The sequence below is a fragment of the Acanthopagrus latus genome, chromosome 12 (assembly GCF_904848185.1).
Source record: "Acanthopagrus latus isolate v.2019 chromosome 12, fAcaLat1.1, whole genome shotgun sequence".
NCBI classification, from domain to species: domain Eukaryota; kingdom Metazoa; phylum Chordata; class Actinopteri; order Spariformes; family Sparidae; genus Acanthopagrus; species Acanthopagrus latus.
In genome coordinates, this window is record NC_051050.1 from 22307416 (window position 1) to 22321148 (window position 13733).

The 13733-nt window shown below is 43.6% G+C and overlaps 1 protein-coding gene across 15 annotated transcripts in view; it reads right to left on the reverse strand.

Moving 5' to 3' along the window:
• The window catches only part of dab2ipb (DAB2 interacting protein b), a 167252-nt gene that overhangs the window by 35081 nt on the left and 118438 nt on the right, over positions 1 to 13733 (reverse strand). For all 15 annotated transcript variants that reach the window (XM_037117090.1, XM_037117088.1, XM_037117091.1 and 12 more), the window contains 2 exons: positions 2570 to 2723; positions 367 to 465 (listed from right to left, as the gene is read on the reverse strand). In XM_037117090.1, coding sequence (XP_036972985.1) covers positions 367 to 465; positions 2570 to 2723 — 253 coding nt within the window. The remainder of the gene's footprint in view (positions 1 to 366; positions 466 to 2569; positions 2724 to 13733) is intronic.

Genomic DNA, 13733 nt, shown 5'->3' on the forward strand with positions numbered 1-13733 from the left:
AGTAATGATGCTGCGAGATAAAGAACTATTTTCCTGGCGTGATATGTTTGCTTCTCTCCGTCTGCCGCAGCTGTGTTTGTGGGTACAGATGGCATCAGCGCTCGATGAGGATAACGCTTTAGGAGGTTCCTCCATGCAACCTTTTTGTCCTCTACACTTGCAGGAAGATAACAGCAGGGTGTCGTCATTTAAGATTGCATTTATGTCTGAGTTACATACAGCTGAAGCGGGATGTCAACACCGTCAACTATGCACATACACTCATCGGTGTTGCGAAGCAGTGTGGTTTGGAATTGGGACACGAACTTCTAATTGTTGATTACGGCACTCCGTCTCGTCCCACCTACTGCTTGTTTACATTCTTACCTTGTTGGGCTGTACCGCTCGCCTCAGATTCTCCATCCATTTGTCTCTCTCGGCTGATGAACGGCAGGAAAAACATTTGCTTCCTGTGGAGGTGGTGACCTACCGCAGAGAGAGAGAGAGAGATAACAAATGCTTTAATGATCAAAAACTCATGCATAACAGTGACGGGAAGTAAGTGGAACTGACATTTTTACTAAACTTAGTTCATAAATACCACTTTGTCTCTGACAGCACAGAAGCTTATCAGGCATACGCACACATACACACCGGTGGATACGTGGGGACTGAAATGACTGAAATGTGTGAATGGACAGAGGTGACAGATGATCGCTCGGCAGGCTGGGTGATAAATGGATGATTAAAAAATGCACAGTGGGACAGAGAGGACAGGAAAAAAAAATTAACAGAATGATGTAATGAGCAGGATAATAAAGCTTAGTGGAGATTTCAGGTCTGGACGGTACACACTGCAGGGTAGAAAGTATTCATTAATTCCTCTCGAAGGCTCCCGAGCCAACGCTACAGCTTTGCCAACACATATCATGCACATGTGAATCTTACGGCAATTAGAAGCTTGCTGGAAATTACTCCAGCCCACCGATGATCATAAGGATGTAACCTTTGATACATGTCTGAACCTCTGGCGATAATTGGCCATCAGCAGTGAATCAGGATGAGATGTGAAGTGAGAGGAGCCGCTGATTCCATGCCGTTCATTTACATTTCAGCTGTTTGGTGTTTGAATGACTGTGATGGGCTTTATTCCATTTTATTTTATTAAACCAGCCGAGAAAAGAAATCAGGAGAAAATTTTTAAATTGGAGCTCTACCAAACTCAATATGGTTTGTTGTTGCAACTGGGAAACAGCTTCATTGACACACAGAAATAAAAGTACAGGAGTACTTAAAGGACCTTAAAGATCACAAACGCTTCGTTACTCCAGCTGTTCCCGGGCAGGGAAAGAACACTGTACCTTTTTAAATATTGAAGCATTTTTGCACCTTCTTGTCTCTATCTCTGAAAGAACATTCCTGCACCCCCTGTGACAAAAATGTACCCTTTTCTCTTGGTGGAAAAAAATGTTCCCACTGAAAAAGGTACGGAATTGGTACCCAATGAGGTACAGCTGGAGCGACAGTCCATTCTGTACCTTCACGATGCTACAACATCCCCTTTTAGAGACAAAAAACATTTGCGATTATCAATATTTTACATGTAAATCCTTTTCAGTACATCTGCCCTGAAGTTCTAACATAATACAAAAGCTTTTAACCATTAAGCTGAAACATAAGGCGAAGCTACAACTGACCCAGAATCTGACTTCTAGAGCGTAATCTTTAGCATCTGCCCAAAATCTGACACACAAAAGAACTTGACGGCGGCTGCCGAGCGAGCTGTAAACATTGCATCGACATGTATTAGCTAAGCTGTTCCGTACACATCTAATAGACATGGAGCAAAACTAATAATAGCTTGATGTCATGTCACCCGATTGATGGGTGGCTCCGTCTGGATCTTCACCGATTTCTGGGTGTCGTAAATTGTTCTTTCTCAGCTTAATGCCTCACACTGTTTGCCAGCTAGTCGCTAACTTCATCTGTCTCCTGGTCGTAGGTGGTTTATCTGAGCTTTGTCGCAGAAAATTAAAGAGAGCAGTGAGAGCAGATCAAAACATGAAGCTGAGAGAGGCTAACTTGTTTTCGTCGCCTTGAGGGGCACATAACTGATTACTATGTGATGAAAACTTGCATGTTGAAGTAAACATGTAGTGATCCTGCCCTCTCACTGAAGTTACATAACAAGTGACGGAGGGGCGGAGTGGCTGAGACAGAGACACCTGAACACAAGACACAAGCTGTAATTTAAAGTAAAAAGGTTACATAATATTTCTTTAAGCACAGTGATTTGACATTTTTCCCACCGAAATGCATCCTGGGTGCAGCTTGAACATAGAAAATGTCTAATTTATGCACATTTTTTTTTTCTACAGATGATTTGGAAGTGCTCCAAATGCCACTTACCAAAATTGTATATGCAGAACATGACCTTTAGTTATAAAGCCTTGGATACCTGAAATTACTCCTACTTTAAACCAACAGAGGTATGTCCGTCAAAAGACGCTTTAATTAAGCACGGGAATGTTTCAAAGACCTGTGGAGACAGAATAATACATACACGTGTGTTCATGTACTGTACATGTACCTCAAAGCAGTAGTCCTGCCCGAGGATGCTGCTGTGAACAGGCTTGATGACAACCTCGTCCTCCATACTTAAGTCCAGTGCTTCCACAGCGCTACTGGGGCTGAGCAATGACTCATGGGAGCGAGACTCCTTCAGCCTTGGCATCAGATGAGATCTAAGAGTGGAAAAAAAAAAAGGGAAGAGAATTGAGTCACGGTGCAGAGTCTTGAGGAGAGGAAGTGAGAGAGCGGGAGCATATGTACCGCGCGTATCAGCGAGCGTTTCGTGGTGAGTGTGAAGCGAGAGAGTGTGAGGATGACGAGATGCTCCACTCGCCTCAAAGTCGGCGAGTCCTCAGAGTGACAGGCTTGCACACTATAGCAACACATGTTCATGCACCCACTTCTAAACTCACTTGCTAATGGATGCTTCACGACCTCTCATTTACAGCTTCAAACATCGATGAACGGATGAAAATGCACAAAAGATTTGAGTCAAGCTGCGCTGCAGACTGCTGCAGTGGATCCACTATAAATAGGAGGTAATTCACATCATTGATTATCATTAATGGTCAGACTTAGATCATTTCCGTGATGTGATAATGATTCGCGGTGATAAACCACTTTGCTATCTGTTTTGTGGAGCTCCATTTTACAAAACACGCAGCGCACAAACTCATAACCCGGTCAACTCTTCTCCATTGCATTATGAGAGGAGCTCAGAGTGCACTTTAGAAAGTTCAATACACTGACAAAGCGAGCCCTGAAGCTCTATTCATGGCCATTATTTAGCCAGAGAGTATTAGGAGACGCAGTGAACGGCTCTCTGCTGTTTTTTTTTCTCGTGTGTTTGATGTCAACAGGAAAGAGCAAATGTGGCTCCATTCAGTGCATTTGTAAGATGATCTCTGCTGAGGTTCAACAGCCAGTGATTTTGAGGTCAGCCGTGTTATTCTCCATCATATCATGAGGTCAAGACTTAAAGGTTCAGTTCAAACATTCAACAATTAACTTATGAACACAATGTGAAGTAGTAACACTTATGACATGTCAAAGATGTTTATATATTGCGTTGCAGAGAAATCTACTGAAGTTAGCATGCCAACCAGCTAGCTATAACCCACCCTGTCTTGTCATAGCACTGTGAACCCTGATAGTGTGTCACTGTATCATCCAGTCAACCCTCAGTCTCGTCTGACTGTTGACATGAACTTTGGGCAACTATCTAAGCAAGCATCCCCCTTCTTCTTTTGTTCTTGCCTCTTTCATTTTTCAAAACCTCTTAGCTAGCAACCTAAACACTGGCAACTATAAGTTACCCTAACCCAAACCTAGTCTGTAACAACACGTCTTTCTCCTGCACACACAAATGCCCGAGGACATCCGGCTATGCAAAAACTACCATTAGTTCAACATGAGAAGTTAAGTAAGTGGAGCTGCCCTGAGGGTGTATTCGAACCCTGCACGCCCAGCAGGAAAAGATGACGAAAACAGAAGCAAAACACGAGTTAACGTGCGCTGCTTTCCACCGCTGGCGACAGCTCCTCATGAGTACGGGGATGAAGTTTGATGCCAGACTCACAACCGCCTCTTCTAGACTAAACAAATAGCTAGTTGTATAACTTTACTGGCAGTGTTAATAGGTCTGCTAAGTTAGTAACTTAACTTAATTGAAAAGAAACTAACTTAACAACCTTCTGGTGATATTCTGCCCCCGATGTGTTTGGAGTACCAATTTGCCAGGTGGCCAAGTCTTGTGTATAGCAAACTCAAGTTGAATATAAAGAGTCGGACGCCCTGGGTGCTGTTGTGCTTCTATGAACCATCAGCCCAACGCCGTGTCCCAGTCAGCCTCACAGTGCTAAGAGGATGAAAAGCTGAATACACCAGCGAGGGATGTTCGCAGGGACAGGCGGGCTGCACAAACATCAGCCCCTGACACTCAGACACTGGCAGGACGAGGAAGACAGAGGGTCAATTGCTAGTGTAATGAGTGAGAGTATTCTGTTAATAGTGCCCTCTATGGACGGCTTACAAACTAATCCCATGTATGTGAGTAAGCCTGTGTGTGTGTGTGTGTGTGTGTGTACTGTACATCCCTTCTGTGGACTGAAAGAAGAGCATTCCAGGAAAAATGCAGCACCCGTAATGACAGATTAGCAACCGCATGCAGCCCTTTATACAGCCAGCCGGCTTTGTTGTCAAATCCACTGTCCAATGTGAAGTGGATAATGATCGGGGCTCGCTCTCCTTTTGATCTCGCACATGCATACAAGGCACATTTCATCCTCTTGAACAAAAAGGGGAAGAAAAATAACATGTGCGAAGAGCTCAAGGATTGCTTTGCATACGAGGATCCAGTTTGAGGAGCTTCTAGCCTTTTCCAAAGCACAGCTGCAGGGGAAGTGTGTTTGCACCTAGCTCTGCTTTGTGATTGGCTGACTGGGTACCGGGCAGAACAGAGAGCGAGTCAAGGAAGCGGAGAGGAGGGGAAACAGGGGTTTTCTAGTGGGATGTGGTGTTAGACACAGGAGGGGGATAGGGAACTTATTCACAGTCCCAAAAACCTGCACGGTGCCTCGGAAACGGACCTCGAAATGCTCCAAATACTATCGAACCGGTAGCAAACACATTCCTAATAATTAGTCACAACTAATACGAAGCGTGTCGGTATTTTTCCTGTGAAAATGCACTGAAACATGCAGCCAGAGCAGCCTGCCAAGAGCAAGATCCCGAGGAGTAATATTCTGCATGTTGTGAAGAGAAATAGCTGCAGAGGGAGGGATGCATCTATTATTCTTCTATTATGATTTTCTTTTTCTCTCAGCATATCATATTAGAACATTAGTGTCAGTGGAGATGGTGGGAGACTGGGTAAGAATTGATGAATAATAATGCTGCCTGTCATCTGTGTGGCACTGTATTAAATTGTACTGTAACGTGTAATTTACAGCCTATTGTCGGCCACTTTGTAACAATGACGAAGAAAGACTGTCTGGCGTGTGAAATCCGCTCATAACTTCTGTATCGCACCGTTCATGTCAGCCCCTGCAAATAATAACTGGTATTAAAAAGCCCGCTGTCCTCATCTCGTCCCTCTCCCTTCCCCCAACGTCGTCTATTCTCAGCAAACGTCCTTCGTTGTCCTTGACAATCCTCCGTTACCCTGCCTCCATTTCTCTCCCGTCCCAATCCTTCTCTTGTTCTGTGTTTACCTCAGGTGGCAGTGGGATGGTTTATGTTGGGACGATTCTTTGGAACAAATCTTTCCCCTCCCAGACTCTTCTTCTTTCACTCTTCTGTTTATCTCTCCCCCCTCCTTCCCCTCTCTTGGCCACCAATCAGTCTAGCCCTCGTCGTCCTCTGGGCTTCATTCGGGGCCACCTGAATATTTCAGACACTATGTGGAAGTCACACAAGCTGTAGTTGTGATAGTTCGCAAACTTCCAGTGACTCCTACACACAGGCAGGGGCGATATGAAGCCCTGGAGTGAAAGTACATAATTGAAAAGGTCATGCTGTATAGAACAGCCTTTGCAAAGACATTGTCAGAATTATAGGGGATGTTGTGATCCATACTGAAGCTATAAAACCTTACAAAACACGGACAAATAGATGCACAGATTTGTATTTCTGTAGGAAAATAACTTCCATTAGAACGGTGGACAAGTTTCAAGGGAAGTTTGGCAAAGTAATATGTGAATCAGTGCATGTGACGCGACAGAAACACATAATTAATGGAGCACCGGCAGCTCCAACATCCATTTGTGGTTTTTTTTTAATGAATGAATGTGTCTCTTGTGATTATCCTGAACCCTGTGGTGTTTTTCACCAAGTGGCATACTTCGAGAGAGGAGGGGGTGAAATTAAATGAAGTCCCCTCGTCCGACACTCAAGCCTGGGAAATTGCAGATCCTTTATTGTTTTTTTTTTTTGTTTGTTTTTTTTGACAAAGAGGTGAAATCAAAAAACATGTTTCTTGTCTTCACTTTCTTCATCAGTATGCCTTCTGATTCCAGCTCAGCCAGATGTGCTGACTTTGTTTTTTGGCAGTGACCCTAAGATGTCTAATGCACAAGCTGAAATAACAACAGCAGCTTGAAGTCTGGAGCTGAGCAAGAATGACAGCAAAAACACTTATGCAACACAGTAAGACTACTCAATTTTAATCCTTTTCTCACGATCGTGTTGAACCAAAATTATGACTTGGATAACATTCAGATGTTGCAGGTTAGAATAAAGGTACGTATTATTTAAGTGCGCCCCTGCAGAGGTAGGTTTTATGGAGGAATATGGAATTGGACAAATAACCAATAATTACCTGTTTATAATGTCCTTGTGGTGATAAGATAACTGACAATTCCTCATTTTTGTATTTTCTATTCCTCATTTTCTTCTTTTCTTTCTTCTTGTCAGTGTTTTTTTTTTTTGTGGACTGCAAACAGACTTTCGAGGTGCAATCCGTCACCTCATGTACGTGGGATTGGAAGTGTTGCACTTTTTAAGTCAATAAAAGCAATCTGGTTTTATATTACCAGCTTGATTTATTGGCTGGAGTTTCACCAACACCGATAAATAGCAGGTTTCATAAATTTCCCAATCTTAGACAGATGATTTATGGGTCTGAAATATGTCACACATAAATAACAATGGATGAATAAATGGATTAATGAAGCGGGTGGCCGTGACAATTATGTAATGACTTCTACAGTCTAAGACTTTTTGACTTTCTGCAGTCAGTGTCGCTGAGTTATCTGTTACATTTAGATAGTTATCATCTTGAACACCCAGCTGGCTGGCAGCGTACAGTTACTATTTCGGAATTCGTGCCATCAGGCCAAACTCCTATCAGCACAGTCTGAGATCTGGGTGCGCCGTGTAAGGATAAGGTTCAATAGAAACTCAGTTAGGAGTAAGTACCTGGGAGAGCGGAGTAGAGTAATGGATTCGGAGTGTGTCTGGGCTGCACTCAGTGTGCTTTGTCTCCGCATCCTGTAAAAAGAGTTCATCTGATAGCCTGTCTGGGATCTGATATAGTCTGAAACCTCGGGCCCATACAGGCATCAGTGCACTTAAGACTTCTAACACACTGACTTGTTGGCTAGCTGGCTGCACCACGAGGGAGTGTGTTTATACTGATAGCACAAGATTGGCTCAATTAATGCACTCCAAATAACATCGCTTTGAAAGTCTACTTCCTACTGGTTGGCTACAAGATTGTGCATTGTTTCACTGTGATCACATGTGCCACAACGACAACAACGGCAGCACGTCAAAGCACATGTGAAGTGCGTTAATCTGGGATACGAGACCCTGTTTGTGTCGTGCTGCCGCTCATGTTACTGTAATAACCAACATGTGGAATGAGCCGAATGACCAAAGCTAAAGATCCTGACATAACCTCAAACAACACATATTTGTCTCAGGAGAGGTTTCCACTTAATGCTAGTGTTAAGCAGCTTCATGTTAAGTCTTCTTGCTTCCAGCGTTAACTGTGGTTACCGCCCTGCATTTTTTTTTTTCCCCCACCACACAGCGCTTTGCTTTGCTTTGCTGTGAGACCAGCATTTGCAACAATCAATACGCTTTCCACTTGCAGACTGGCACAGCAATTACTTGCTAATAATGCTCTTTACCAAACAAACAGCCGAGACCTTCGGGGCCAGTCGGCGCGCATATCAACAAGTGGAACCAGGCAGAGACGTACAGGGTGACGAATTATAGCAAGCTAAATTTTTGGACACTGTTAGTTGCTTTGGACAAAAATGTCAGCCAAATAAAAGTAATCAAGTGTTACATTAAAGGCTAAATGAGTAAGAGATATGTAACAAAGACTACTTCCATAAATAGCATGACGCCTCACTGATGGGTTGAGTGTGAAAATGTAATGAATCATTAGCCACAGTTTGTTCCTCTAATGTCCACAGTCACTTCCTTGTCACAGAGCCAGTTTTTTAAAGAAAATATTTTCACACATAAATAAGACACAATTCAAAGTGGAGCTGGGCATTATACTGATATTACATCCTTATCATGATATGAGATTATGTATTGTCTTATATTTGGTGTAAATGTTAATGACAATCTTTGTTTAACTTTGTTCATGTTCTTCACGTCAGGCAGGCGCATCAATTCATGTTGCTGTACCTGGACAGGAAACAGTTCACAGGTCAAACTCGATTTAGAGGAGGTTAAAAATCTTTGTCATGCAGCTGACAGAATATTTTCTCATCCAGTTGGTTAAATGAGTCTTTGGGGGGTGTCTGGAGATATTAATAAACACACATAGGTGATCTTCTTGGCTTTACAAAGATAGGCTGATTATTTATATTCTGTCTGATGCTTTGCTCTGTTGTGAGCCAACACCTTATCAAGAAACTTGCCAAGAGCAAAAAACAAGCTCCCCACGACTGTCAATATTGCAGGAACGGTGACTGGCAAGTCAGAAAAATAACTCCGAAATATATTTGACAGCGCTCTAAGTTGAAAGGCGGAACAGATAAGTGCTGATATATCACAGCGCCTACACTCAGAGCTGCTCCCACCTGGCCGTCGATTCAGAGGGCCCAGCCGGAACATATATAAGAAGTCTTTTATTCCTTGTACCATTCAGGCGCTATACACATAATGACTGCATCAGGGAACATTTGCTACCACCTCATGTATATTTACATCACCTATTTGCTTCTACAGGCTCATTTTCACACTTGGATGATGTATATTTGAATGTTTTTTTTAGTGGTATGTTGTGCTACGTGTTGTGTACGTACCTTTATGTACTTCTGTTGTAACACTTCCACTGAAGTGGTCAGGAAAGCTGATCTAATCTAAACTATTCTGAACTTTATCTTGTTGTTTTGTCGTCTGATAAAAGCCGAAGAACATCCACCACAGAGCAGAAATAAGCAAGAAATGATGCATGTTGGACATGAAGCTGGGTAACCTGTGGTTGTGAAACCAGATGTAATGCTTTGCTAAGAACTGCATCACTAGTGGTTTGTAATAGTGTGCTTAAAATGACATTGCAACACACGGAGCTGTCAACATATTTACATCCCTGCAGAGTCTCCTCACAGCTGGCTCGGCTTGTAGATGGGGCTCAAGCTAAAACTCTCTGGCCAGACGGCGACACCAACCACTCCACACACACCTGCGCCCCGACTCAGACATCAAAGCGGGAAAAACATCACAGTTAACACACAAACACACAATCACACAGTAATTGTTCAAGCTTGATTATGAAACACATGCACTGCAGAGGCAGGCATCCGGACAAATACGCCATTATTCCTGCATCAAGCCTGGTACAATAAAGTGTCCATTATTCCCACTGCTTTGGCGCTGACTCAGTGGAAAAGACCACAGGCCGTGATGAAACAATTACGTGTCTGTCACATTGCAGAGTCCTCTGTCACGGGCCCGATCGCTCATTTGATCCGAGCAGATGTGGTTTGTCTTTCTTAGTGCTTGGTGGGAATAATGAGGCACTACTGTCTCAAAGGGGAAGTCGAACTCTTGCCGCAGTCAGCGTGAGAACGTTTTGGATGAGTCGTGTCTCTGTTATTCAGCATTACAATTGCATTTGTGTTTTGGGTAAAATGTATGGTTTTGTGCATCAACCTGCCATCTGTCGAGCGTCGTCTGCACCGGAGTGAACAGTTGGGCGATGGGTAGCAGGAGAATAAACTGTAGACAACAATACAAACGTCTGGCCCACAGCAAGAGACAGATAGAAGTACTCAAGAGGAGGCGAGGGAAAGAGACGGGAGGGGGTCCTGTCAGATGCTGCTGGTGCAGAACGGTGGATGTGTGAGCTGAACCACTGACATGTGGCTATAGGCACTGGAGCCCGCACACCAATCAGGGCGGCTAGAAGATCCAGTCAACAGAACAAAGCTTATTCGCTGTCGAAGTCACACACGCTGCAGAGAAAACACTGATCTCTGGAGACAAAGTTTGAGGTTGTGAGTGAGCAGAGAGAGCTGGAGACGCAGCAGCTAATGTGACAGCACCACTATGATTCCCTTCTGCCAATAACCCTTAGAGGAAAATCTCCACACATTCAGACTGACACGCTCACTCAAAAAACACCCTTTCTGCTCATCCATCCGCGAACTCTTTGAGTCCTGATTGGCTGCGTAGTGGATGGCTGTGCAGGCGATAACAATGACAGCGAACGGCAAAACAAGAAAATGTACATTTAAACAGATGGGTAACATAGATGAGTGGGCACAGTCAAGTCTGAGTTGGTCCGCATCCAGTGCATTAGCGCTTTGCAGCACCTGGGCTGGTTGACGGCGTCGGCTCTTTAGGCTTTTACACCGCCAGCGGTCTAATGCATGCAAGACAAAAGAGAGATTATGCTGCGAAGGGGGAAGAGAGAGACACTGCCCCAGGCATCGCTGCACCAAACAAGAGGGAATAAAAACTGAAGCTGTGGTGCGACCACTTTTATGTCGAAAAACCAGTTAGCGCTATAGACGGGAGCGCACATTATCTCAAAGTATAGAAGCGAGAGCTCGGCACAAAGACGGCCTTTCATTTGTGAGGAGGAAGGAAGCTTTTAAAGGCAAGAATGAGACACATGCAAACACACACACCCCACTAAACACACACATGTATACAGGAAAGGAGGGAGCTAGCTTTAGCATTTAGTATCTCCTAAATGATCAGCTCCTCTAGGCCCTTTTTAGGAGTCTTTGAGGATGCCTGACTCAGAGCACTGGCAGAGACACTACAGTGTGGGAAAGGCTGGCTGCTAACTGAGATCAGGTGGCTGGGAAACAACTGTTGGGGGAGCTAACGCAGCCTCTGAGCCAGGCTGTCTGGTAACACGTGTACACATACATACGCATGCACAGCTTGATTACAGCGTGAGCGCAGCCTCCCTGCTAGGGCTGAGAGGTAATTCAGTGTAACATCTGCTAGGACGCTCACCGCGGGAGACCAATACCAAGCGATGAAGGAGCTGCTCTGAAGCGGGCCCGGCTGAGGTTTTGGCTCTGAGGTCATGTGCTGAGTGAAAGAGAACAGAACAGCTGGCCGCGACGCACAACCGCTGGACACGGCCGATCACGCTAGCAGCTGCGAAACACAGCATGCCAATTACCTGTGATGATCTTTGAGGAGTGTGTTTGAGCATTTGTGGTGATTTCATGCGAATATTGATCTGTGCCAAGCTCTGCAGGATGTGACACATGTGGTGAATTATTTCTTACTCATCTTATTCTCTTCCCAGATACATTCTTCTTATTTTTTTTACATTTTTTTTAGGAAGCCAAGAATCAATGGGTCACTGGAGAATAATATGTAGCTTCAACAGCATAATGGACTGAAAGGAGCGTCCACCTGTGGGTGTCAATCCATCATTCCATTTGCCGTAATTACAGCACGGTGAGGCCAAAATGAGACAGCCCAAACACTGCAAAGACAATTTATAATGAGGTCAAAGGTCGCACTAATGAGTAGCTCCTTAAGTGGCAGCTATAGTCGCAGGGCAAAGGATAAATGTCATACTGATGACTAACGGCCTTCTGGGAACTCACCAATGTGGCATGATTGGGATATTGATTTAAATCACGCACCTTATATGACACGTGGGAGAAAAACGTTATTATTGAATAGTGTTTAACTGGAATTTACACATTTATTTGTTAATGTCATAAACCTAGTTCCTCCTGTCTCCCATTCCTAGTGTGACACATTAACACATGTGATTTCCCCCCAAAAGCAGCCAGAAATGGGAGGAAGAGAAGAGTAAATGTGGATGTGACTGCTCAAACTGCAAATTGATGCCTTCTTTAAAATGTTTTTGGCTTTAAAAAAAAAAACTGTTGTACGAAAGAGTAACATATTTGCACTTCTAGGTTAAAGTTAATGTGTTTTTACTTAGATGCTTGCAACACAAGCCTAAGAGATTTTTCATGTTTTGCTCTACGTACATATAATACGTCGAATCCTCCACTTAAATTCAAAGCAAGCACGTCTTCAAAAAGCCACTAAATGAAACTACAAAGATTGTCAGGGACGTTAAACACGAGACTCGTATGCTCATTAGCCTGTCTTCACAGCCAGACTTTCGTTGGGAACTCTTTCGACTTGCAGAGCGACTAATTCATACTAAAGTGTGCACCGTTAAGTGCAGTAAGAAGCTTGGTGGTGGTGAAGATAGCTCTGTATGCTTGGTGATTGCATCTACGCTTCAAATGTCATAAAAGTGGCGTTCATTCTTCATATCTTGCTGAATAAGATGCGGAAGTGTCACATACTTGAAAAAAATCCTACAGGCTTTTTGTTAAGGGGAGCCAGGGTGATGCTAACATTCAGGTAAGCCCGCAGAGGTACATCATTCCTGCAGCACTCTATTATAATAATAATCATTACCTCTCTGAAATGTCAGGTACAGTATTTACCTAACAGGCAAGTACTTGTGTTGTAACAAATACCCTCTAAGATATTTAATCCAGTCCTGTTTTCTCGATCAGCGACAGACGAGAGGTGACGTGACAGACTCGGGTCAGATCACCATCCCCCCACCACACCAGCCTGCAGACTTTTGGGACCAGAGCTTTCAGCGAGGCAGGCCCCATCGTTTGGAGCTGTCTGTCGGCAGAGATGGGCAGCGCCACGTCTATTGTGACCCAGCTATCAGTGCCAGTATTATTTTCTGTGATTGTGTTATTTGTATTGTCTCCCTCCATGCGTGTAAAGCGTCCTTGGGTTCCTTCGAAAAAGGCATTACATAAATGCAAGCTTCTCTTTCTCTCTGAATCAAGTCGGACCAGTAGCCCCGCCGTCTATTTATTCATGGTATGTTTTTAACTGGATCGACAGGAAAATGGACAGACTGAACAACTATTTGCACAAAAATAATAAGTTTTTGTGTAACTTATACAATACATAATAAGTCGAGGACTGAGGGCAAGAATTGATTATTCAAAAAAGCAGGAAAAACGGAAAGAACTCAAATCAATAAAATGCTTTCTATTGATTTCTGCTTTTTACTATATACATTCGGTGTTATATATTATCAAAATGCCACGAAATGCAGAGGAGCAAAAGCAAAAGGAGCAAAAAGTATTTGTAAATGAGAATAACTGACTGAATAAATCTAAAATATGTCCTTGAATACACTGTTGTAATATTAAATGTGCACTGTTGCTCAGAACATTTACTGTGCCGCAGTA